The 27,787-nt window shown below is 44.2% G+C and overlaps 1 protein-coding gene and 1 non-coding gene across 6 annotated transcripts in view; both read right to left on the reverse strand.

The window, feature by feature from the left end:
- The window catches only part of DISC1 (DISC1 scaffold protein), a 347,047-nt gene that overhangs the window by 46,905 nt on the left and 272,355 nt on the right, over positions 1 to 27,787 (reverse strand). For 3 of the 5 annotated variants that reach the window (XM_070568817.1, XM_070568801.1, XM_070568810.1), the window contains exon 10: positions 27,378 to 27,438. The exons of the other annotated variants lie outside the window; for them this stretch is intronic. In XM_070568817.1, the coding sequence (XP_070424918.1) occupies positions 27,378 to 27,438 (61 nt within the window). The remainder of the gene's footprint in view (positions 1 to 27,377; positions 27,439 to 27,787) is intronic. 5 annotated transcript variants of the gene reach the window in all.
- Positions 10,899 to 11,021, reverse strand: LOC139078487 (small nucleolar RNA SNORA25). The gene has a single exon (XR_011531456.1). It is a non-coding gene; the product is annotated as a small nucleolar RNA SNORA25 (small nucleolar RNA).

Genomic DNA, 27,787 nt, shown 5'->3' on the forward strand with positions numbered 1-27,787 from the left:
GGATATACTTGAAACTATTTCCTCATGTTGGAGGGGCTATAAGGGGCTTTTACTTTACATTTGACTGCTTTCTGTTGTATTTTTTCTTTCAAATAAACCACATGCATCCTTTACTTTTATAACAAGAAAGAAATTTTAAATTTTTTAAATGTGTCCACTTCTTTTGCTTCTGCCATTTGCCAACATTTGCATAGCCTTTACTTTGGGTGCTAAACTTGCCCCTTTGCACAGAGTCCTTGTCGTGGTTTGTGGGGCCCCGTTTTAATCAGTGCAAGCTGGAAGTCAGAGAAATGGCTTCCTAATCAGAGCTCTTCAGAAGTACAAGAGCTACATTTAGTCCTGAGAGCTACAGGATAAATGGAAACACATGCTCACACTGAGGGCAGCCCAGGAATTTTAAAGGAAAACAGGAGCAAGACAAGAGAGAGCACGCTCCTCGTAAATCGCCTTGCAGCTTATCTGCTGGGCACATTCCAGTAGCTCAACTCAGACAGAAAAGGCGCTGGCCAGACCGGGCACTATAGGTGAAACAGACTATTCTCCCTACCTCTCAGAACTTTCCACAAAGAGCTCACTAGGGAATGCCAAGAGAATGGAATGGAAGATGACCTGGTAGAGAGCTCACACCCCAAGTGTTTTACCTGACAAACGTGCAGGCCAGAGAGTTAAGGAGCAAGGATTCCATGCAGCTAAGTGGACACCTATATCTGGGGGTCGGAAAAAGAAAATATAGAAATATCTCCAAATGATTTTGGGGTAAAAACTCCTTACGGGGGTTGGCCCAGTGGCATAGTGGTTAAGTTCACGCATGTGCTCCACTTGGATGGCCTGGGTTTGCCGGTTCGGATCCCCAGTGAGGACCTACACATGGCTCATCAAGCCATGCTACGGCAGGGGTCCCACGTATAAAATAGAGGAAGATGGGCACAGATGTTAGCTCAGGGCCAATCTTCCTCAGCAAAAAGGGGAGGATTTGGAGTGGTTGTTAGCTCAGGGCTAATCTTCCTCAAAAAAAAAAAACCTCCTTAGGAATGAGTGATGCTGCTCTGCCCTTGCATCCAGCCTGGTGAGGCTGACAGCTCAGTGTGGCAACTGCAGAAAACTGGGGCCGTGTCAAACCTACGTGGTGCCCTGTCATGTTGAGCGTCTTACATGTGCTTTCCCCGGGGCCTGGCATTTCCTATGCACGAACTGCGGAAGGTGGTAACATTACCTCCAAACAGACAATAATCGCAGCTCAGGAGACGGCCAATAGCCTGCTTACGGGGCAGAGCCTGTTTCTAGCTTTGTAAAAGGAGCCCAGCAAGCGAGCTGCTCCTTCAAGAGGGTGTGTCTGCGGGCTGTGCTCTGCGGCAGAGTCACTCCCAGGGCCCAAGAACAAAGGACGTGGCCAGTGTCCACCTCCGGCAAAGGGAACTCAAACACAACTTCCTTACGAAAGATGGGCCACAGGTGCGGGAAGAAAAGTACAGAAGGGAGACCCCAGCGCTCCTTCTGACAGCACGTGCTCAGAGGTGGTGAGGCACCCGGAGGAGTGTGACCACAGCACTAAGCAGCCGGGCACACCGATCACGTCTCCCTCCCAGGCAGCCTTGTCTCTTATTCACCCCCCAGGATTCCTGTGGTGTAAACACAGTCCCAGAGTGGACAGTGGTGTTGGGAGGGGCACGGTGGCCTCAGCTGGCAAGAAGGAGAAGCTGTGAGGCTGCCCTGCACATTTGCTCTCCTTTCGGTGTCTTTCAAGGACCTCACCGGTGGCCAGGACTCCCTCATCTGCAACGGAGAGGGAAGCCCCTCAGAGACAGAAGGGGAATGGCTGTGTGTGGTGTGGTCAGATTCCCATAAACGTGGGAGAACGGAACCACGAGATAATGCAGAGAAATACTCGGTTCTCTTTTCCCCCTTAACCCAGGGGCCCTAAGTTTTACATGGACACATAAGGGTGAGGATGGATAGTGTTCATTGATGAAGTGAGAACAGTAGGAGAGTGGGAGAGAGGAAACAGCGAGTCCCGAGTCCTAGGCAGGGCTGTGCTGCAAGTGCATCATCCTCTAGGCAAAGGGAGGCACTCTGCGAGGGAGTCGAGCGTAGAGCCACTGGGTGAGTACCAGCTATGCAATCTTCGCCAAGTTACTTAACCTCACTGTGCATCTGTTTCCTCATCCAACAAGGCAGGACTCTTGGGTTGAAAGGACTACACAGGGTACTGTGTGTGAAGGACTCAGCACTGTGCCTGTCCCGCAGAGAGCAGCATCTAAGGGTAAACTATTATCTCTACCTGCTTTCTCACTTCTGATCATCTGCCTCCCTTAACTCGATCTTCCTGACTCTGTAGTTTCTCGCAGTGATCCATCCCATAGTCCTCATCTCAGGCACTGTCCTATTCATCCTTCAAAACTCAGCTCAAAAGATGTCTTCTCCTTGATGCTCTCCCTCACTCCTCTTGGAAAAGTCAGTTATTCCTCACTTCTAGTGCCACAGCGTTTTGTCCGTACCTCTACTCTGATGTGTATCACATATTGTAATCATCTACGTATATTTTCTCCCTACCAAAGCAAGGCCTGTTGAAGGTCAGAGCACGCCCTTGAGAGACAAATAAATCAGGCAGTGAGTGAACAGACTTCTCATAGGGTTTGCTTCAATCTGCCTTGTGTTTTCCTCCAGGCACCACCAAGGCTTGGAGGAAATCAAAGCGCAGAGCAGAACACAGAGGTGAGCTTCCTGCAGAATGGATGCTCTGTCAGCAGAAGGAGCAGGCAGACCTAGTCCCTTCACCTCCTCCTGGAGCCTGATGGGCATGGAGAAGAACTTGGTGCTGACACCATTCTGGCCGCGTCATCATTCTACAACGCCTGGTACCCCATCTCTAAGGTGAGGAAGAAAGCAAAAATGCACAGTAGCCAAGCAGGGGAAATGATGGCAAAGATTGGTAAATGAGAGCTGCAGGGATGACAAGGACTGGAGAGGCTGACGGGCGACGACCCCTGAGGCCGGCACCCCTTAAATGCACAAGATCCAGGCATCAAAGTGAAGACTAGTTCCATATGACAAGCAGCAGAAACATGGGTCAGCAAGGTGGGGGCCCCATGGCATTTGGGGGCTCCACCAGGCGTGTCCTCAGATGCCCACGAGTGAACAATCTTCACTGAAGTCCATGGAACCTGCATTCATCGAAATTACATGCAAAATCTTGTGTGTAGGTACATTTTTATAGGAATAGGGTCGACAAATTTCATGAGATTCTAAAAAGGGCTTGCGATTTTAAAAAAAGAAAACAAAAAGTGATTCACGTGCATACAAATCACTTGAAGATCTTGTGAAAACGCAGGTGCTGGTTCACGAGCGGGGTGGGGCCCGAGACTCTGCTCCGATCGCATCCAGGCGATGTCAATGTTGCTGGTCCGCAGTCCACACTTTGAGTAGCAAGGACCTCAGTGGGCCTTACATACTAAAACTGACGGCCTCTGTATTACCAAGTCACATGCACCCAAGGAATTCAGTGTGACGCAAAATAATCTGAATTTTAGCACATGTGGCAAGATACACATGACACAAGACAAGCTCAGGCAGGTATTACCGGCCCCTTCTAAGATACTTTGGAGTTTAGGATCAGCTCTTTCCTAATAGAAAAACTAGGAAGACGGCTTTCCATCACCGCTGCGAGAAAGATGTCTGGAGTCCCAGGTGCCTGGGCCCTTCGTGTTTGTTCAGAAGGAAATCCAGCAAAGAAAGAGTTTTTCCTCATTCTGGCTTTCATCTACCCGCCCTGGGAAACTGGCTAGAAAAGCAAAGACGGTTAGGTGAACTCATTTTGCTCACAGGGAATTTACGTGGCGTTAAATATTTATGCGTGTGAAGGATGAGATTAAACCTTCACTAAGATTGAAGACTTGGCGGTTGCTGGCAGCAAGTTCCACTGGAAGACACTGTCGATGCACGGCGCATCTTAGCCCTCTCGGCCTTCTCGGCTTTGGCCACCAAGGAGAGCACCGTGACTGCGCAGTGCTGAGATGCGGGCCTGAGAGAGGAGCCTGTCAGGGGCACGTAGAAAGCCGAGTGTCTTACAGCTACATTGTGCATCAACAGCTCTATCCCCAGAACACAAAGTATCAGAAAGGCTGAAATCTAAATTGAAGTCTAAAAATAGCGCGATAAAATTATTTCCTTCTTTCATTCCACCAGAGAGCCAGCCGGCTGACATCAATATCTGCAGGGCACAACTGACTTCTCCGGGTTTACAGGGAAAGAACGATTACACAACTGCCCTTTCGCGCCTGCAGATCGACTGCCCCAGAAAATCAGGAAGGGAAAGCAATTACACTGTTGCTGAAAACCAATAATGGATATTTGATTATGATTATTAATGGGGAGAAAAGGAGACAGACCGCAGAGCAGCAACCAACCAGTAAGTGAATCTGCATGAGATTTCAAGAGGGGATTAATTTTTTGTTTTCTTTTCATCTCTCAGCCAGTCATTTGAATGTGACGCCAAACTTTAAGCACGGCCTGTCACTTCCTTATCAATATTCAGTGACACTGCACTATGGTCACATTATCTCCCCTGGATACCCAAGTGACAGGCTCCTTGCTGTGGAGGATTGTTTTCCTTTTGCCTCTAAATGTGAGGCGGATGTAGCAGCCAACCGACTTGTCAGATACAGGAAATTAACTAATTTTCAAGACATCAGAAAGACATTTTGTAGCAAATATTTACTTCTCTGTTTCTTTCCTACTGATATTGAACACACATTATCTAATCTGGAGGATGTTGGATTTACAGTCTCTGCGAACAAAGGGATGTTACGGCTCATTCTGAAGAAAACAACGCCATCAATTCCTTCAGCCCCTGGTGAAAACACTACTGCAGGTTGAAGTGTATTTGTCATAAAAGAATAAAAGGGACCGTGAGGGATGTAGGTAGAGAGGAGAGTGTGCGATTTCTCTGACTTTATATCGCACTCTGAAAACCAGTTCCCCTATACTGTCTATCCAGCCATTGAATTTCCAATTATTATCTGCCTCAAGGTCCACATAAACACGGTAGCTTCATCCACAGTTGGCCATTAGCAGCTCGAGATCCCCAGAGAGGAAGGCTGGGAACAGGGAGGCAGAATTAGAAGATGCTGGGGAAGCAGACTGAGGTGCGTCATGCTCTCTGTGCCCGGCGGGGTACTAGGCACTTTTCACACAGTATTCCATTCTATTGTATGATTTCACTGTGAGGTGAGTATTATCAGGATGATGACGTCAACTTTACAGATCAGGACACGAGCTCAAGAGAATCTGGTCTTTGCTCAGAGTTACCTAGCCAGCCAGTTGGTGGAGCCGACATCGAATCTTATCCCAATGACAAAACCCACGATCTGATGGTGCCAGATTTTCACTCATTTTATGAGAAATATTTGCCCTTCTTCTCCACCTGGGAAACACCATTTCCTATTCTATACTGAAATCAAACCAAACACTTAGGAACTCATGTGACTGATCTCAAATATACAGCATGAGACCCATAAAGCCACTCTTACCTGATAATTTTTTTATGGCAGATCTTGCTCATTTCTGTGCAAATAGAGGAAAATTTCTCTTGAGATGACAGAAACAGCAGTAGTTATAAATGGTAACAGACAAAACAGGAATTCATTATTGTGTGCAAAACCGAACATTTCCCCAGGCTGCCTATTACAAAAACAAAGGTTTCAACTGAAAACTTTTTCAAAATTCTACATACATACACATGCACCTGCACATGTATATTATGACGCGCTTTATATTGAATCCTTATTATTCTTCCCAAGACTCTAATCTTCAGCCTTTTTCAATAATAATAATAATAATAATAATAATGGTAGCAAACCTTTACAGATCACGTGCCACTATTTATGACAACATGCTTTATGTATCTCATTTGATCTGCATAATACCCCTGTGAGGAGGGTACTATTATATTTTCTTTTATAGACAGGAAAACTGAAATTTAGAGAGATTAAATAACTTGCCCAAGGTCACAAAATTAGAAAACATAAAGGAGGCCAGGATTAGACCATCTAACCCCAGAACACATATTCTTGGCCCTAGGTTAACCTTTTTCCCATCAGTCCCATTAGGCCAGGTCCATCCAATCACTGGCCCTTGCTGGGGCTGGCCCTGAACCCACGATGTCTTCCTTCCGCCAGCTCTTCATCCAGCTCCAACCCTACCTTGGCACCTTCGCTTGACCTCCTGCTTAGGCCACTTACCACTTTGCCTTAGACTCATAGAGAAGCAGCCATGTCTCCACCATGAGACAGTGAGCTCCCTGAGGGAAGCCAGGGGCCTAACACCTCCTCTCCCCACGCTGCCCAGCACAGTGTCTGGTGCACAGTAAACGCCCCATGTAGAATTGCATACAAGCCCATCCACTGGGTCCACGTTTTTTGTCCCCCAACCTACCCATTAGCAATGAGGAACATTTTATCAAGATCTTCCCAGTGGCATCCCTTTATATAACAATAATTTTGAACTTTCTCCCTCTTTTCTGCTTTTGTTAAGCTAAAGAAGGCCAAAGTCCGTGAAACCGTACTCAAAATATTATTTTCTAGTATTTTCATCGCTTCAGTCACCCAATTTCTTCACCTTTCCCACATGTTCTATTCTAATTTATGTTTCCTGGTACATTTGCACCTTATTTTTAAAAGTAACTAAGACTTCTGAAGTTATAAAAAGGAAAATATGGGTGGCTGGTTTAAAAGGGTTGGCCGCAAATTTCTTTTAAGTACTTAGCTTTCCTGACATGTTTATCTGCCTGTTCAAAGAGCAGTAACAACTTGATAGAGTCTGGCAGGCAGATCTGGAGTCAGAACGCTCAGGTTTGAATCCCGGCTCCCCCATCACTAGCATGTGACTGTGGGCAAGTGACAACCTCTCTGTGCCTCGGTCACCTCATGTGTAACGTGGAGATAATAGTATCTACCTCGCTGGATTGTGAAGAAAAGATGAGTTAACATGTAAAGCCCTAAGAACAGGGCCTGTATGTGACAGACACCACTATCAATACCTCTACTGTCACCTCCATCATCACCACCATGACCAGGCCCTCCAGGATCAGGGCACTGACTACCTCGATATGCCAATTATGAGTTTATTGCCTCTCAGCTCCAAATTTATCCCTCATTGCCTGCTTTACAAAAATTTAGCTGGGCTGTTTAAATATTTTTCCTTTGCCAGCTGGCACAATATTAAGCTTTTTCAGTAGAGGAAGCTGGACAGACATTGCCGGGTGGGGGGGCGGAAATGGTGGGGGTTCCTTCCTGGTCCTAGTGTGCTATCAGCAGGCTCCTGGAAAGCAGATGGCTTTCCTCCAGACCCTGCTCCCACAGCATGCACAGCCTCTCCAGCACCCAACTCCTGGAGCACATGAGGTTTCCCTAATTCCCAACTCCTGCAGGGTGGATGGTTTCTCCAGTGCTCGGTTTCTGCAGCTTATATACCTTCTTCAGCAGCGGGCTCTTTAGACACACAGCTTCCCCAGGGTCCGGCTCCTGCTGGTGGGCAGTGTCTCTAGCACCAAGCCTCTGCAGCGTGCACCGCTGCTCCAGCACCTGGATGTCAGCAGCTCCCAGAAGCCAAGGGTTTCCCCCAAAACCCCCTCAAGCAATTTTCTAGCAGACCGCCTCTGGTGAGACAACTCCTTGTGAGCAGTCTTCTTTGGCACCCTGGAAGGTGGATTCCAGAAAGTTCCAGAAAGAGGACTTCCAGTAAGTTACACTGGTGTGGCACCACAGCAACTTCTTGACCACCCGGATTGCCATGGTCATGCCCTTTCTAACGAGGTCTGCCTCTCAGCCTGGAGGCAGGGGTCTGCATCTCTGCCTTAGCTACTCCTATATTCTTTAGTGCTCTCTTGACTTCTTGCTGGTAAATCCCTCATTCTTCCAGTCCTCTGTCACAATGAACAATTCTTTGTATTATACTGCTCCTGTTCAAATCACTGTTTGGGTTCTGTCTTCTGCTTTGGCCTTGACTGTAACGCTCACTGCCCTCATCTCCGTCCCCTTATTATGAACCCTCCAGTACCTTCTGCCTTCTTTTTGTTCTCCACACACTCCACGTCTATTCTTGTCTTAAGATATTTGTTTTTTCTGTCCAGAATGTCCTGAAATGCCACCACATCTTCACATGGGTGGTTGCTTGGGCATTTCCTCTGAGTTACTTTCCAGAATTTCCAATCTAAATGAGTCCCATCCAATCCTTACAGCCTCGACCACCGTTAGCATATGGCCCCGTTTCACTTTCTCCATAGCACTTATTACTCTGTGAATTCTCTTGTTCTTTCATCTGCCTCCCTCCCTAATTAAATGCAAATTCTATGTCAGCAAAGATTCTGCCTCTATTGATTACTACTAGAGCTACAGAGAACAGCTGTCAGGTAGGAAAGCATTTGATAGATGGATAAAGACGATGAGAAGGAAGAAGAAGAAAGGTAAAAAAAAGAAAGGAGGAAGGGAGGGACAGAAGAAGGAATTCACCATATCATCCCCCACCCCATTCTAATCTAGTTCCCATCCTAATGTCCCTGATTTAATCAATTGCTTTCATTACTCATTCTCCCAATCACTGACGCTTAGAATCCTGGAATCACCACTGTCTGTTTCATTCCACACTCAGTCACTAAGACCCACAGATTTTTCTTTTAAATTTGTCCTTAGTAGTTTTCATCATTCTCCATAGACATCAGTCATGTCTCCATGACATTATTATCTTAATAGACACCTTACCGGCCTCTTTAATTCTAAGTTCCTTCTCCTTTTTAATTTGTTCTGAATAGTGTTGCTAACCAATTTTTCTAAAACACTGCTTTTCACTGAGACTTTCTCCACTTCTCCTTTCCAGACCACTTGTTACTTATTTCATCAGGCCTAAACATATTTATCTACCTTCTAAGGCCCTCCTACATTGGCCACATGCTACCTAACAAGCTGCAGTGCCCATCAAGCCACAGTGACCCTTTCTGTCTGGTCAGACTGGTTCTCCCCACCCCCATGAATGAGCCATGACGTCCCCGTTCACTCCCAGGGACTGTCTCCCTCCTGATATTCCGGAAGGGGGCACCTCTTACTCTCCATCCCACAAAGCAACCCCAGGCTCCACTGGCACCCACAGGCTCACTGATCAGCTTCTTCTCTCAATTCCTATACTCCAGAAAACATCCGGAATTTTTTTTAATAAATGTATGTTGTCTTTTCCTCATCTTACCAGAAGAAATGCGCATGCTTCATACTTCCCTGTGATTTGAGGTAGAGTGTTGAACAAGCAGTAGGAGATAAACAATGATAAGCAATTGATAGCTTCCCGGTTGAGGATCGATATGAGTTCCAGGACCCAGAGGACATGCCTGTGGCAACCTAGGACCCTGTTCCACTAGAATGCTCTACAACAGTTGTCTGACCAAAATCACAGTCTTTCTCATTATTCAAATATTAAATCTGATATGACACATTTTGTGTGTGCCTTATATGGAAAAGTTATTTTAGGAAAAAAATTAGAAATAAGAGTATTTCACAAAGGTCTTTGTTTTTCAAAAGGGCCTCCTCCTGTCTATCTTCATCCCTTGTACTTTCCATAGTTTCCTTCTCTTGAAATTGTTAAGAAAAAAGACTTCCTTTGGGAAGAGCAACATCTTGCCCCCGCTTCCAGCTCTAGAAAAAAAGGACCTGAGGAAGGAACACGAGTGCCTTTCAGTTACATGGTGTCAGTCTCCCTCAGTTCAAAGCTTCAAGGCTCTTGAGCAAAGAGAAATTAATGTTTTCAACCATCATATAACAAAAGTTAGAAACCAGTGAAATGCCCTTCAATGAAAGATGGTTTAGCAAATTGTAATGTGTGTACTTATTGGACCATTAATTACTACTAAAATTATGGCTGTAATTATCATATAGTACCATAGGAAAACAAACCACTCGTAAGAACAAAAAGAACTGCACAGAAGTCTTAAGTTGTTTTTAATTATTACACTATTAATAACAATTTCAGTCCTATTATTCGGAAACTATATATATATGCTTATATCAAACATACTATTATGTATAGATATACTATATATATAGTAAGGTATACTATATATGTGTAGTCAAATATACTATTTCACATATAGAGATAGACAGACGATATGTACATAAGTAACTATAATAATGATGTTAGGAACCAAAATTTTCAGCATAAGAGAAAAGAAATACAAATATAAAGTCAAAGACGTGAACCATGGAATCCTAAATTTGAGCTGGAAATAACACTATGAATTTGTGATGCAATTTCTTTGTCCAAATTATACTAGCTCTGTCTACTGAAAAGGCCAAGAAATAAGAACTAGCCCAGTAGCTGTGAGCACCCAGGCTTTGGTCTCTAAATACCATTTCCTACTAAACTTAACAAAGGCTCCTTGCAGGAGATGCTGATTCCAGATCTGGACCAGGAAATGTCCAAGATGAGTCTGAAATATCTTGCAACATCAGAAAATAAGGAAGCTTCTAGGTTGATGTTAAAAGATTCAGGAGCCAATTTGAAAAGGCTCTTGGCCAAACATGGGAGAATTTGAAAAAGAATAATTTCTGCAAATAACTGAAACATAACAAACATGCTAAAAATCCATGATTTCATAATGACTTATATGCACACATGCACACCCACACAATTTTTGTTCACCTTTGGAGGATGCTAGAAAACCAATTCTTATTCTGAAAACTGGTGCATAAAGAGAAAGAATCAAGCATTCATCCTGTCTTTCTTTCATAAATTGTAGCTCAGGACAACCAATAGATGTTGAAGGAAATTTCTTTTTGTTGTTGTATTTTAGAGCTTGAAACATCTATTTCCTTTCCCACATCACCAATCATGGATTATCATGAGTGAACTGAGTGGCCGCATCTTGCATCTCTTCAGGAAAACATAGCACTATTGAGTGTGGCATCCTTCAGAGAACTCAATCTTTGGTCATAGTGTTAAGAGCTCTGGTTTCACAGACCCAAAAGCCCTCTCTGAAATGACCTAAAGAAATTTCTTTTTTTATAGAAGAATTCTAGGTAAAAAATAAGGACAGGGATGGAATAGGAATATAACCATTTTTGCAACTCACTAATGAAATAAATCCAGTCAACAATCACCAATGTAGGTAAAAAACTGGTAGGGACTTTGATGCAAAAACCTCCCAAAACCTGAACCGAATGATCAATCTCAATAGCACAGGAGGGAAATAACAGATATTATTGGCTTCCTTACGTGATACAGTGGAAAGTTACAACACTATAATGAAGCGCTCTTGACAATAAATCAAACTTCAACGTAATCAAATCTCTAGGTCTAACTATGAATTTATGGGAAATACATGGGGTAAAAATCATGTTAGTGACCACAAGGATACAATTAGCCAAATTCTGTAGGACTAACAACTTGGTTTCTTCAACGACAAGCAAATAAAGTAAAAGGAGAGGGAAGCCGCAGATTAAAAGAGATGTAAAATACATATCTTAATTTGAATAAGCCACCTGTTAAAATAAAATTATGAGACAATTAGGGAAATGAGGGAGACAATTAGGGAAAATTGACTGCATATCTGATGATATTGTGAAAGTCTTGTTAATGCTTTTAGGTGTGATAATAGTATTACAGTTATTTTTCAAAGTCTTTATCTGTCTGAAAATATGTACTGACATATTTATGGATTAAACAAAATGTCTGAGATTTACTTCAAAATATTCCTGTTGGGGTAGAGTGGGTGCGGTGGTCTGAATAATGGCTCCCCAAAGATGTCCATGCCCTGATCTTCAGAACCTGCGAATGTTACCTCACATGGCAAAGGGGACTTTGTAGGTGTGATTGAATTAAGGGCTTTGGGATGGGCAGGATATCTTGGATTATCTGGTGGGCCCAATGATGTGATCACAGTGGTCCTTACGAGAGGGAGGCAGAAGGGTTAGAGTCGGAGAAGGTGATGTCATGCAGAAGCAGAGATCGGAGTAATACGCTCTGAAGATGGAAGACGGGGCCACAAGCCAAGGAATACAGTGGAATACAGTCAGCCAGCAGCTGGAAAAGGCAATGAAACAGATTCTGCCCTGAAAGCCTCCAGAAGGAGCCAGCTCTGCCAACCTTGGACCTTAGCCCAGTGAAACTGATCTTGGACTTCTGAACTCCACAGCTGGAAGACAATACATTTGTGTTGTTTCAAGCTATTAAGTGTGTGGTCATTTGTTTCAGCAGCAACAGGAAACTACTACAGTGGGAAAGTGCATGGGAGTATAGCTGAAATCAGTTTGCCATGTGCTAATAATTGCTTAATTTGTCTGATGTGTATATGGGGGCTCTCTCATTATAATTTCTCTAGTTTTATATATGTTTGAAAATTTCCATAGTAATTGGTTTTCTAAAAAAAAAGTCTTACTAAGGGAATTTAAATCAAAAAGCCCATTTTTAAGATATAATTTTCAAGTTTCATATGTCTGTCCCATACCCAACTCCAGAATGCTCTAAGGGAGGTTGGGCCAGACAGACTACCACACCCAAAGAGTATCCCTGTGGGACCTTGGCTACGGGGTTTGCTGTCTCTGAGCCTCAGCTGCCTTAAATATCTGGGTTAATAACAGAGCTTGCATGTTAGTGGGTTATTGGGAGGCTTAAGTGAAATAATTCATTCAAAACGTTTAGTGAATTATCTGACACACAGTATCTCTTAATAAAGGTTAGCTATTGATATTATCATTGCATGTCATTTCCAGCTTTCCAACAAACATTTGAAAAATATCTCAAATCAATCTCTATTATGATCATTGCAATCCTCTAAAAAGTATTTGTGACCTAGTATCTAGAGTCTATTTAAGTCACCAATATTCTGTTTTTAAAAGCTCTTGTTTTTGTTCGATTGTTTTGTTTTGATGGTCTCCCGAGATAATGAGCAACTCAGAACCAAAGAGAACGAGGGAGGCGGAACAGGGAGGCTGTAAAGACAACCCTCTCCTGAAAAAACAACCGGCTGGCCTCTCAGGTTCTAAATAACCGGCAGTCCTTTCTCCCAGTGAGTGTCTTCGTTCCTGGTTTCTTCCTCAACACGGAGCTAAGAATCAGCTCTCTCATTATTCTATGGACACTGACGGGAGACCTTCCTTGTCCTGTCCCAAAGTTACATTTTCCTCTGGAGCAGCTGCAGGAAAGGGCAGACCAGCAGCGGCATGGACAAACTTGCCATAGCTGTTCTGCGCCCGGCTCCTTGCAGACGACCCTGTTCTGCTAACTGGTGACCACAGGCTTCCTCGTGGGGCTTCCAGCTGGAGTGGAGGCTGACGCCCGGAGGCTAGGAAGTAATCAGCATTTGTAAAAACCCCCTCTTCCTGTGCACCGTGATGTCTCAAGTTCACCTGGGGCCCCGGAGTCACAAGAGCCGGAGATGGGACTGTAGGCCCATTAAACGCTTTGCACCAAAACAGAAGCTCTGCTCCTGAGAAACGTCGGGGAGGAGGGGCAGCCGGAGTCCCCTGCAGCCGGGCCCCTCTCCTGTTTCAGAAGCCACAGAATCTAGGAGGGATGTGCAGGCAGCCAAGGAGGGTCCTTTAGACACTTAACAAGTACACTAATGAGCAAAGGCTAGAATAGTTTTCAAATTACTCTGTAGGCTTTTGAATTTCCTAAAGAAAATTACTATGTGGATTGGTATTATTGGTTCATTTTATTATAATGCCAGACCAGACTTACAAGAGCTGGCAGAAACTCACTGGCTGAAATATCAAGTGTGGCTATGAGAGTTTAGATCAACGCCGACACCCTTCTAATTCTCTCTAGGCCTTTCTCAGGCTTCTGATTGTGGAAGTTACAAGGACAGAAGCATCCACCAAACTGCAAATACCAGTTCCTCCCTTAAAATCCACATGGGGGCTGGCCCTGTGACAGAGCAGTTAGATTTGTGGACTCCGCTTCAGTGGCCCAGGGTTTGCAGGTTTGGATCCTGGGCATGGACCTAGCACTGCTCATCAAGCCATGCTGAGGTGGTGTCCCACAAAGAAGAACTAGAAGGACCTACAACTAGAATATACAACCATGTACAGGAGCTTTGGGGTGAAAAAAAAAAGAGGAAGATTGGCAACAGATGTTAGCTCAGGGCCAGTCTTCCTCACCAAAAAAAAGAAAAGAAAAGAATAAAAGCACTCATTTAAAAAAAAAAATCTGGGTGGACGTGAAGGGGTTGGTAAAGCAATGCCTGTTACCAGATTTTCATTAGACTCGTTTTTCACATTTTTGAGGACCTGAACAACAGGGATGGTATTTATTCTCATGACTTAAGAAAAAAGACCAATAAAACGGCCCAATAGAAAAATGAACAATAGGATCATTTTAAAGGTGGCTAAGTTTACTTTCGGCGGCTGTCACGGTTTGTGTCTATTCTGCTGTTGTTTAATCAAACTCTGAGGAGATGCAGAGGCTCAGCATGCAGAGAGAGGCTGCCCATGCCAGTCTGAGACCACAGGGAGGTCAGCCCAGGGCACGCAAACTGGCCACCTCCTGAGCCTGCCCTACTGACCCCTGAGTCACGTTTCTCTCCTGCCGTCACTCCGCCTGGTTCATGAGCTCTGAAGATGACAACTTGCGGGGCACAGCTGCAGGAAATACCAGGCTGCAGACATAAACATCTATGCCTGCCAGAAAAAGTCACTACTAACTCAGAACCACAGAAACAGCCATAGGTTCAGAGAGAAATAATGTTAGCTTGGAGTGGGACTGAGGGGGGAGGGGGTCCTCCATGTCAGAACTTGCCTGCCAGTGAGTAACAGCTGGCTTTTCTAGCTTTGGACCTCTTGACCCCTGAAAATACACAGTACTGTTGAAAGTGTCTCATTCTTATTGTTAGTAATACAACTGTTTTTTTAAAACGGAAGCCTGGCTTCCACCCTGAATCGGACAGTCTCCATTGGTAAGGAAATGCTAACTCCACTGTTTGGGGAGTGGGGGAGGGCAGCTGTGGGGCTGGGAAAGATACGGACACCATCAATACAGACCTGAACTCAGGACGTCAGGAGGCGAGAGGAATCGGCTAAGGCCTTGAGCGGTTGTTGATGATGTAATCATGTCCTCAGAGATGCCTGTTCCCATGTGTGGAAACTAGGTCTGCAGTGTCCATGACCCACGTGATGTGGTGCATTTGAAGGACGTGGAGAAGCCTACCCCCCCCCCCGGGGGAGCAATCCCCAACCCAGGAATTCCTGCTTCTAGATCTTGAAACAAAGTTGCACCCATCTCCCAAATGTTTCTTTTCTGTTTTTTTTTTTTTTGAGGAAGATTAGCCCTGAGCTAACATCTGCTGCCAGTCCTCTTTTTGCTGAGGAAGGCTGGCCCTGAGCTAACATCCGTGCCCATCTTCCTCTGCTTTATATGTGGGACGCCTGCCACAGCATGGGTTGCCAAGTGGTGCCATGTCTGCACCCGGGATCTGAACTGGCGAACCCGAGGCAACCGAAGCAGAACACGTGCACTTAAGAGCTACACCACCCAAATGTTTCTTTATCCTTCCCTGAAAGAGCAAGACATTGACCTAGTTAGCATCACAACCTCCAAAGTTACGATAGACCAGGATCCATCAAATGAGGCGAGTGGGGGCAGGCTGCTGAGGGTACCATAAAGGCACGAGAGGAGGAGACAGAGCCCAATATCATGGGCCTCACACTGGAATTAGGGCCCATGTGCCCCATAAGCAACATAGGTCACTGCTCTCTGGAGCAGTTTGTTAATTTTTCCCTAAACCTGAGAGCCGGTTTCATTCCTTTCTTACTTCCTGGGTTCAGGCAGTGCTGACACCTAGCATAGATTATGGTAGTAACAGGCTGATACATCACTGGCCATTTTTTTATCTGCCTCCAAAATCCTCATGTCACAAGGTATGGTGGCTGTTATTAAGAGTCAAACTTGGAGCCAAGTGACTAGTCCATTTGCTTTTACGAGTCCATCTCTCAGGATTTGAATCTCTGGATATTGTCCCACTGAATCTTAGAGAAGAATCTTTCCTCTTAGACTAAGAAGCTTGAGACGGGAAGCCCACCGCCCATTGTCTCAGCTGCTACATATGGGTCTAAATGCTGACAACCCAGAAAACAAAGATGGGACCAAATTCATTCTAAAGTTGTACAGTTACACTTGGCGAAACCCTTCTAGTGAAAGGATTCATAGTCGCTTACAGATGCACAGAATCAGATGAAACACACTCCAGGTGAGACCCTGCCCCACTGGCAGGCAGGAGGGCAAGACAACTTACAGAAACACGTCTTCCCTTCACGCTCCAATAAGCCCCACAAATGAGCACACTGGCACCAAAGCACCACTCCAGAACAATTTCCATTCTGTAACTACAAGAGTTGACAAATGCCGTCAACAAAACCAAAATAAGTTCCACTAAAAAGCAATAAATCAAGAAAATTCTAGAGACAGGGCGTCAATTAAAAGAGACAGGCTTGAGGTCATTCGCAAAGTGAGACAGGCCAGTCTCTGCCAGTGGAACCCATCTCATGCAAAACCATAGCTTCTAACCAGGGCATTTGCCTATTTTCCCATTTAAAGAATAATAGAGGAAATAACTCAGTCCAATTGCTTTGTGTAATTGTCGCAAGTTGTCATCTTGGTGATTCTCTTCTCTTCTTTAGTCCACTAAAGAATTTTATGATTTCTTTTGGGACTTTTTTTTAAGAAGCAAAGCTAAAAGTCTCAGTTTTGTGATGAATGGGAGCTACAGAATTATCTGTTGAAGCTTAGCATACCATACAATCCCATAAAATTCTCCCAGCTCGAGAAATGTCATCTTTACATCAGCAGCCACAGAAGGAAAAAAAACTGTTTTCCACCTGAGGCGGTTGTGATAAGGGATTTAGAACCCATCGTGGTGTGAGCTACGGATATAAAGGAATGCAGCCCAGCACAGAAAGTGTCTACAGCTCACTGCTTTGTAGCCAATGTTCACACAGCTGTTGTATGACGCAGGTGGCTGGGGGGGCGGCAGCATAGGGAGGAAAAAGGAGCAAATGAGTCAGAGAACATGTTGTGCGTAATATTTTGTCTAATCTACATTTGCCAAGACTACTGTGGAGCTGTTGTCTCACTTTACATGCGATAAGGGCACTGAGCAGAGTCTTAAAAATGACTGCACACTAGAAGTGAGCATCTGAGAAATTCCAGAAGGAGTTATGCTTGTATTAATCATGCATCTGAAGCCAACAGGTTCGTAGCATGTTAGCAAATTAAACTATCATACAATCTTGACAACGCTTCCTTGAATCGTTAAACGTCTTCTCGTTGTAATTAATGACAAATTGGATATCTACCTACGGAGGTTTCCATTGATACAGCAATTAATTTTTCTTTAAGATATCTCATCTCCCTGCCAAAATGCATCAAACACACGCAAGCTGTAATGGCTTCTCTTCAGTTTGTAAAAATCACCTTAGTTCGGACATTCCCTATTGGTTAGTTATAATTGCCTTTTTAAAAATGTGACAGGCACCTTGAAATGTGCACGCTCTGCAGCACACTGGCACATCTGGAGGGACAATGGGCACACAGGCTCCTGGAGCACGGTGGACATAGCCTCCGCTGGGCTGCCTGCCTTAGTCCAGTCTAACGCAGCAATCACTGCAGAATGTCTTTCTCCCACCTACACGAAACAGAATCAAGAAGGAGGAGCCACTGGGCTTCTTGCCAAGCCTCGGGCCTCCTTAAATATTGGCTGATTTCTTAATTGATCTCAGTGGGCAGAATGATCATATCACTGCTTTAAAGCGGAGAAACTTCGGCTTGAACTGCACAAACTACAGCAGAGTCGGCTACCAGAGCCTTCTGTCTTAAATTGTAATCAACCTCCTGCCTATTTTCTATCCTATTCACCAAAATCGCAGTTATCTTTTTTCTTTGTCAGGCTGTCTTTTACAAACAGCACCACATCCAAGTAAGTGCTGAAGTAGCGACGACAAGGAAAATGATGACAGGGGAGACAGACCTCGTCCCCAAATGTATTCCAACCTTTTAGTCCTGTCACAATAATCAAGACTGTGCCTTCTTGTACCACAACCCTTATGCTACCCAGACTCCTCCCACTGTGCTTCATCCTGGGAAGAACTCCCTCCTCCTTGAAGCCCCTCACCAGACAAGTGCAGGGGGCTTCCATCAATCCTTCCTCTCCTGTCCTTCTGCCACCCTCTTCTCTAGGGCAACATTTTTGCTTTCTCAAAGGAAGACATCAGAGGGAGAGAAGCAAGTATATTGGAGTTACCGTCCCCCTGAAAACGCTCTCTCTGAGGTTGAGGTGATTTTTTGCGGAGCTCCACAGAGGGGCAACGTGAGGGGCCTTGGAGCCCCGTGAATCACAGAAGAGATGATGGATTCTTCCCAGTGCCTCAGCTCTGCAGCCGGGGAACTCGGGTCTTTCTCAATCTCGAACACTCCAAAACCAGCCAGATTGGTTCTAAAGGCAGCAGTTGGCTCTAGGATCCTAGCCATTTGGTCATAGAAACCATGGGAAGTTCTAAACCTCGTCACAGCCATTAACAAGAACTCAATTACCTCATTTCTCCCTCTTTCCACCCTCTGCAGGGGGTGCTAACAGCTGGCCAAAAGGCAGGCAGCAGAAAAAGCTCAGAGTTTCGAGAATCAACAAGATTTGGCAGACCCTTAATGGAGCCTACTGATTATAAGCCAACATGTCTTCTCTCCCCATCATTTCACCAGGAAGATAAGGTCTTCTCTTCTGGTTTTATAAACTAAGGGTTTTTTTTTTTAATGTAGATGTTTCGGTTTCACAATTTTCATGGTGTCATAGCTGCTGCTAAGGTCATAACAGCTAGCATTTACTAAGCCCTCTTTGTATACAAGAAATGTTCTTTACCTTACTCGATTATTGGCCCATTTTAACGATGGGAAATTGAGTCTTGAAGAGCTTTATTAACCTAGCGATGGCCCACGGCTCAGAAGTGGCCGCACATGAATCCAGACCATCTGATTCCAGAGCCTGCACTTTATCTAAAGGTCTCAGGTTCTCCGCGATTGCCAGGAGAGAGACTATTTGTTTGAGGGTTTGGTTTTTTTTAAACAGTAATACTTTGATGAGAGAGAGACCCTTCATATTAGTTCCCGTGTCTGGGCGCTGCTGCTCCGCATAGCTAGAAGGGAAGACTGGACTCCGTGCCCTTTGTGGCCCAGGTGTAGACACAGATAGGATTCAGGGGGTGGCGGCTACTTTTCCTGCCCTGAAGGAAAGATCTGCCTAATTGGGGGTGTTGGGTGGGGTTCTAGAGGAAAGAGCTCTGCTTTCTCTTTCTGAAGAACCGCATGGAGGCCTTTTGTAACTGAGCTGAGAGCTCTGGAAACTCAAGTCATCATAACTGAGCATTTCAGGGGGAAAAGTTCTTTCTGAGTAAAAATTCACTACTAGAGTTCTCAGAGAATGGAAAGTATTGTAGTGAATTGCAAGGCAAATGCAGACATACAAAGTTTCTTATAAATTACGCCATTTACATATACTTTTTATTTTCACTTTTTTTTTTTTTGAGGAAGATTAGCCCTGAGCTAACATCTGCTACCAATCCTCCTCTTTTTGCTGAGGAAGATTAGCCCTGAGCTAACATCCATGCCCATCTTCCTCTACTTTACATGTGGGACACCTACCATAGCATGGCTTGCCAAGCGGTACCACGTCTTCACCCGGGATCTGAACCAGCGAAGCCCGGGCCGCCAAAGCGGAACATGCAAACTTAACTGCTACATCACCGGACTGGCCCCTACATATACATTTTAAAGTGTTACTTAGTTTTATACATGTCAGTCATCCTTAATTCAGAGTCTAGCATAGTAAACTACTATGGCGGTGCCTCTAATTCCCATAAAATGTTACCAGTATTTCCCCTACCCTTGTTTTTCCTTCTTTTTTGCCTACTCTTTTTTAATTCGTGCCATTTTGTTATATTTTATGTATTATTTTTTCTGTATGAATGTGTCTTTATGTACTTAAGCATTATTATTTTAAGTATACTTAAAGTTTTCCTGGTATGAGATGAAATAAGTTTAAAAATTCAGTATGAACAATCAATGATTACATATTAAATTAATGATTAGGTAGAATTTTATGGAACTAAGTGCTTTACATTTTCTTCTCAATTTCAATTTCAAAATAATAAGGTATTTTAGATCATTGTTTCTCCTGGAGAATTAGACAATATAACCAAATTGCTTCACTATTCAAAAGTGGACATATCTAACCATGAATATTTTCATGAAGGCTGTCATGTAAATGATGTGTAGGATCAATTTATCTGGTTTTAGAGGGGAAATGTGGCCTTGCGACAAAGGTCTCTATCAACCAATGGATGAAGTCACAAGTATTTCCTACGTGTGAGGACTGAGCCCTGAGGGTGCAGTTGAGGTGAGAAGGCAGAACATGGACAGATCAAAGGAAAAGTCATGTCCCAAGGCTGTGTGAGAGACAGGAGGCAGGGGAGGAGCTGGAAGAGGGAGAAATCACTGTGGGCCACATCTACTGAAACAGCATCTGAAAGGATAGACAGGCTTCAACTCAGGAGAGAGACCATGTATCAGGCAGGGATGAAAAGGAACAATGCACTTCCCAGTGTCTGCATCCCGACCCGTCTCCTGCTAATGAGAGAGCCGGAGCTGTTACAAATCCCCCCAAGCTGGGAATGGAGGTGGATGCGCGAAGGTCACGCCAAATCAAGGAGGGGAAAGAAAGAAGCTGAGCACCCCCGTCTTTCTGAGACTGCAGAAGAAAAACAAGAAGGGGTCAAGGTCATGAAGAAACAGGAGAAAGGCACTGAGCTCTCCGTGAAGAAGCGAGGTCTGGGGAGAGCAGTGACATGTCTGACTTGTGCCTGTCAAGAGGGAGAGGAGGAAGGCATACGTCGGTGACAAAACAATAAAATAAAAGTACGAAAAATAAATGGATATGTCCACGTGCATCTGCTTTCCTCTTCTTTGTACCAAGGGGGAAGAGGGTTCCCATGGCAGCCAGTTGCTTATTTACTGTCTGCCATTTCTTATATTCATTTCCCTCAACAGCTTTTGAAATAAATTCAATGTGGGTTGAAAATGGATTGTTCCGGGTCCACGGGAGCTTCAAAATTACCTTGCATAATTTAGAATAAAGAGCATTATATGTGGAGTCTCAGAGAATTCCATTCATTGTTGAACTCCGGTTAGGAAGTAAGGGAGCAGCCTCTATGCCCGCCATGAAAGCTAGCATCGCTCGGTCAGGTTTGGAAAGTACTTCTAGGATAAGCAGACTCTCAGGCTGGCAGCTATTATGTTGTCAAGGGCCACACCGACAGTCCCGCATTTTTAAATTCCCTCTCCTCTGCCTCTTGTGATTCTGCCCTTTCAGTCTTCACATTTCTGTCCTCTAATATCTCCTTTGTGTGGTCTGAAAGAATTAACTCTTTTCTTTCTTTGTGGATGTGAAGACAAAGACGGCTGCTGGATGGGGTGGTCATAAGCTGAATGTGATATCTGATTCCATATTAGAAAGCAAGTAAATGAATATTATCTCCAGCACTGTCTCTGATATTTTTTATGATGCATACACTCATCAGGAAGAAAATTATGAACATGCCTCTAACATTTGTTTCATAAATTGTAGTACTATCTATCTATATATATATATATAAAACATTTTCAAAGACAAACTTTAAATGAGCGAAATGCAAAAGTAAATAGAAATTCTAACATGGTCTTCCCACACCTCAGTGGGCTGCCCTGTGCGCAGCTGCTTCGGAAACAAGTGCCCTGGAGACCCCATCTCCAGCCCTAATTCCCATCTTCATTAGATTGTGGGCAGCTGGTCATCAACACTTGCTTTTGGCCATGACCGACAGGCTCTGGGAGCCTCGGCTGAGGGACAGACCTTGGTCTCAAAGGCGCCTGGGAGCACCCCTTCACCTGGCACAGTTCTGGGTGCGATGCTGCTTCCCCACTATACGGCATGCCCTTTGAGCACAGGGACATTGCCTTGGTCTTCTTATGTCCTTCACATCTACAAGGGTGCTGGCTTAGATAGAAGGTCGATACAATTTCGCCGAATGAGTACTCGGGTAAGCTGTCTAACTCAGATTTTGCCAACTTCTGGAGTGAAGGCAGAGCTATCCAGAAAGACAAGCTGAGAAGGTGGTAGGGGACCCAGGCAGAAGCCACCATGACTTTCCTCTCCCTGCTCACTCCAGCTGGCCACTTCTGGATGTGCATGAGCAGAGTGAGTTCTCCTAGCTACCATTTCACATCAGGCTGTCCATGTTGAAATTCCAAGGTAATTAGAAACTAAATATTAGGGTTTTTTTCTAACAAAACCAAGTCACCTTTAGAAAAACATAGTCTCTAAACTTTAAAGTAATTTTCAGATAAAACCAATGAGTTCTTGATAGTTCCGTCTAAAGCTGAGAAGGGCCTCTAAGAAGTTATCTAACTACTTTCCATATTCAAAACAGATTTTAATGATTTTTCTGTTTTCTTTTCTGATTATAAAAGTATGATGCCCACTCAAAAATAAAAAAAACACTTGAGAAGAGCACAAGGAAACAAAAACAACCTATAATCCATTCAACTGCACCTATAGTTTGCAGAAAAGTTTTACATTCAACTTCAGGAAAAAAAAAAGTAGAGATAGACTGAGAGATGCTAGAAAGAAGAGAAATTTTCCTATTAGCCATGCATACAAGACATTCCACGAGTTTAAGTGGAGCCACTACTCATAGCCTTAGGGTGAACGGCTTGGTGCACACGAGCCAGAGACATGAGTTTGCCGTTGGACAATAACGAATTTCCCCTGTACAATGGTTAGAGATAGAAGACAGAACGTGATCAATAACAAATGTAGTCAAATACTAAAAGCCATCAAGATTTCGAATACTTCTTTAGACTCTTTGAGAAAGATAGCTAACAGAGAATAATAACGGGGAGAAAATGGAAATGAAAGCAAGTTTCGGCCGTAAGAAAAAAATGAGCTAGGCCAAAATATCATGCAATAAACCTGAAGGAGTAAGAATAAGTGTGAAAAGCTTTTTAGAGCAGATTTTTTTCTATTCTTTTATGTACCACTAAGATTTGATGGCAAGACAAATGGAGTTCCGGTGCGTTACATCTTCTTAGGCTGTCTTGACTTTTTGAATCTAATAGCTAAGGATGAAATTTCAAGATGCAATTGCTACTTATCCAGCATTCTTGCATTCAATACCATTTTATTGAATGTTTACCACATGCCAAACAGCGTGAAGCCCCTTGGAATACAAAGCAAGTAAGGTCTGGAACCTCTGCTCAAGGAGCTCACAGTCTAATAGAATCAGACTGAAGTCATTGCAACAAATGGTTGTAAGTGGCTCCCACCGTGGTACCAAGAAGGAAGCAGGAGGAAGCCGGAAAGGCTCTACAGAGAAGGAATATAGTGCTGAGTGGTGAGGGTGAGTGTGCACTCACCCACCCTCAGGGGCTGGCTGGGGACAGGGCTCCTCAAAGGTGCTACTCGGCTGTGCAGGAGGTGAACTGGGGGAACCGAAAGCATCCAGCCAGTTTGGAGCATTGGGCACTGGCTGCAGGTGAGATTACAGCAATGAGGTTGGAGCAGTAGGCTGGAGACACCTCGTGGAGAGCCCCTGGGGGATGATAAGGACTGTGGATGTTATGCTGGATGCAAAGGAAGCCTAAAAGGATTATAAAAATGACAGTAATAAAGTCGCTCTGGCTGTGGGAGAATAGACTGAAGTGGTGTGAAGCCAGAGGGAGCGAGGCTGTTAGATTATTTAATGAGCCAAGTCAAAGGTAGTAGCAGTGGGAACAGAGTTTAAATATATACTAAAAGCCTCCATTTGATATCTGACCACTTTTTATTTTGTCCAATGCAGTATATCCCTTTGAACTGCTGACAGCATCAGATATTTCCTAACTTTCCAATTCTTTTGACTTTCTTGATAGAGAGTGGGACGTTGAGCCTACCCCAGTGTGTCTCAGTATTTGGGTCTCCAGGTTTCAGTGTACATTGAGATAGTAACACAGATATTGTTGCCATTTACATTTGTCTCCAAAATCACAACTGGCTACGTCCAAATGTTGTTGTTTCTTGAATTACAACGTGTGTCCTCTACAACATTCTAATGGGCAATGGGCAATCTATTCAATTCTCAGCTATTTTCTTTCTAAACCCCTGTAAGACCAAGAGATGCTACAGACAATCAGAATAAATAACAAAGATTTCATTTGCATCTATCCCCTAGCTTTAGTCAATATCTTGCAATATTAATTGGGCGGCCACTAAGATGCAAATCATACCAGGTGCTAAAAATTATGTTTTTGTTTTAAGATGTTGATTCTCTTGGAAAGAACCGTGACTATAATGGGATAATCCAACCATCACTCCTCAGGCCTGGCGGGGAGGGGGAATCCTGTCGCAGGAGGGAGAGCCTGACCTTTACCACAATTTCCACCGGCATCCAGTCTGGCCCCCTGCTCTGAGGCAGCAATAAAACTACCTGTGTGCCCCTCAAGTGTACCAGTTCTCGGCCTGTCTGCTACTCTCCCTACTGCCAGCGGGGCTACAGACCCCCAGCTGCTTTTTCTCCTCTCCATTCCATTGTTTCTACTCTACCAGTTCAAACAAATCTGAGCCAGGCCCCTTAGCAGCTTGAAACAGCAATGGAAAGAGCCTTCAGGAAGTAGGCTGTAGGATGGGCCACCTACCATTCTGGTCATCTGAGACTGTTGAAGGATCTTAAGGAAGGAATATGTGTGGGTCATGTATCTGCATAGCTGGAAAGGAGGAAGAGAGACAGAAGGTGATGCAAGATGAGACGGCGGTGTCTATAAATTAGTTGCATTCATTCATTCATTTATTCAATCATTCATTCAACAAATATTTTTGGGGCACCCCTATGCTGCTCAGCACTGTCAAATCACTGAGGATACATTCTGAACAAGACAGACATAACCTTCAATACCTGATATTAAGCACTTTGAAAGTGAGAAGAATAATTCAGTGCGAGCACATTACTCAGTCTTGGGGACTCATGGAAGGCTTTAAAGAGGAGACACCTAAAACTTGAAGGATGAAAAAGGCTTAGACAAATGAAGGGCTGGTGGGCGCTGGGAGGGCCCATTGGAGCACATGCAAAGGGAGAGGTGAGAGCGGGCAGCCCAGGCATAACCCAGTGTGCACAAGGAAGGAGACTGGCCAGTCTCAGGCCACACCATCTGCCCCTCCTAAAGATTACTTCCAATCTCTAAGTATTGGGTTGAACCATGTGAAAGTGCCATTTTCCTTCATCAAAAATGGTCTAACATCAGTATTTTCACATGGTTCAACCTAATTCTTTCCTGAATAATATCCCTTGACCATTTCCCCTCCTAAATTAGTTTCTCTCCAGAACAAGACACAGTAGCATTAGGAAAAATAAGAGAATCAGTAAGACTGGAGAAGGGTGGCGACAATGTGGTGATGGATGATGCTCAAGTATACACAGAGGCCACATGGAAGAAGGCCAAGAGCCATGGTAAGATCTTAAGGCTTTATCTTTAGACTGATGGGGACATGCAATGACCAGATTTTATTGGAAGTTGCTCATTAAGACCACCTGGAGAATGGAGTGAAGGGCAAAACTGGAGACAGGAAAACACAAAAAGCAGCTATTATAGTCATTCAGTGAGAGAAGACAGACCCACACTAGCATGGTGAAAGGAGGCAGGCTGGAGGATAGTAAAGACACAGAATTGGCAGGACTCAGTCACTGAATCTAAGTGGGAGATGAGGGAAAGGGGAGGGAGCATGAGTCCGTGGTTCCACACATGCAGCCAGCGGGAGAGCCTGACCAGGTGGGTGATGGGCAATTCATTGGGCTGGATACACAGCAGGAAGAGCTGGCTTGGAGGGAAAAGGATGAGTCCTGGGCATGACTGTTCCATCAGTCTGATGATAAGGAGAGTGAAGATCAGAAGCAGGATGAAAGTAACTAACATTTGCTGACTGCCAACGATGTGAGTGTTTTACGTACAGTGTTTAATAAAATCCACACAGTGACCCCGGAAGGGAGGTACCCTCCTTTCCATTTTATAACTAAAGAAACTAAAGGTGAACATTTACCTGATGTTAGGTAGTTGATAAGAGGTAGAGCTGCAATTCACGTGGGCATCTGTCTATCAATACCCGTGCTCTTGCAACTCCAACTTGCTGTCTAATACCCTATAGGAACGTATGATGTGCGTGGCGCTTATGGCTAAAAAATGGTTGCCAGAGTTAAGATCAAGAGGGATATGCTAAAACCTGCCTCAGATCACATGGGAGAGGAGGAGGCCCGACTCAGAGCAGCACACCTGACCCAGACAAGCATCCTCCTTTCTAAGAAGGAGAGGCATTTCCTTAGAGGATGCCTCTAACCTGCATGTGCTCCTTACCCCACACTCTCCACTGACCACCTTCGTCATAGTTCCTCCCCAAGTCAGGGGCACGGGGAAGCAGGGAAATATCAGTCAGTGGTTGGAAGAACTTACTTTCCAAGCACTAGAATAAATCCTGCAGTACCTTGCTTGCTCTGCAGAGTAGAATTCAGCAAGGCAGCCTCTCTTAAGATCTCTTAAGGGAAAAAGCAGTATTTTAGCCGATGGCATTATCTTAGCAGACAAAGGTTTAAGGCATAGCTTATTTAAAGCTATTTAACAATTTCCAAAATAGTAGCAAAACTTCTTCATAAAGCTAAATGATTCCCAGGGAAGAAGGCACATATTACATTCTCGTACTTGTTTCCTTAATTAGGAACAGATCCTGGTGGCTGGGGTTTATTTTCATGAGTACACATCCACAAAACCCAGAAATATCTTGACTGCAGCATCCCAAATGGTTTTCAAATCTGAATTCCTAATTGGGTTAAAAAAACCAAAGAAAAGATAACCAGGAATTTTCACGCTGGTTTTGATTCGGGATTCAAAACAGAACCTAAGATGTACATTTTTATATTGTTCTAAAACATATATGAGCTTGGTCAAAATCCATAAGGGCCCTTTCAGACATTATAAAGAAAAGAAAAATGGACCAAGGCATGAATTCTGAATTTAACATACCAAAGATTCTTCTTCTTCTGGAAAATAAAAACTATCCTGTAATCTTCCCCAGACACTTTTAAACGTCCTAATCTATTTACCTTTTATAACAGGAGAAAAGGGTTAGGAGATGCTTGTACGGCACCTGCTTCTTTTGTTACAGGATTCAAAGGACTTCTTTTTGTGTTTTTCTTTGTTAATTTATTACAGAAATTAACTAGCCTTTTTTTTCCTTTTGCTAAATCCTGTTATAATAAAAATCCCAATGCGACATGGTGTCTGTAAGGAAAAACTGTCATCCTTACCTGCGCAGTTTATTTTCAAGCACTTCCATGTACTTCACAGTATTCTCCTTCACACTTGTTTCTGCAAAGCAAAAACCCAAGTTGATGCAATCGTAGCCAAAGAATGAACAAAACCCAGAACTGCTCAACTAGAAGCCAACAATCAAAGAATTGCGGTCAAGCCACTAATAATGATAACATCGTGTGTTTGGAAAACACTTGAATGCATTTAGAGCGGCTGCCTGGAACGATGCTTTGGAAGGGTCTGAGGCCTCCAGTGTCTCTGCAGGGGTCAGAGCCCAGGAACAGGGCACTATGCTACCCCTGTGCTGAGCTCTCAAAGGCAGCTCATTTGGTGTCCAGCATGGGCCCTGTTGTGCTCTGTGCCTCTCGCCTTTTCCCCCTGGTAGCCAAGAGCTTGGCTGTAGAGT

This window comes from Equus przewalskii, chromosome 1, assembly GCF_037783145.1.
Source record: "Equus przewalskii isolate Varuska chromosome 1, EquPr2, whole genome shotgun sequence".
In the NCBI taxonomy this organism is placed as follows: Eukaryota; Metazoa; Chordata; class Mammalia; order Perissodactyla; family Equidae; genus Equus; species Equus przewalskii.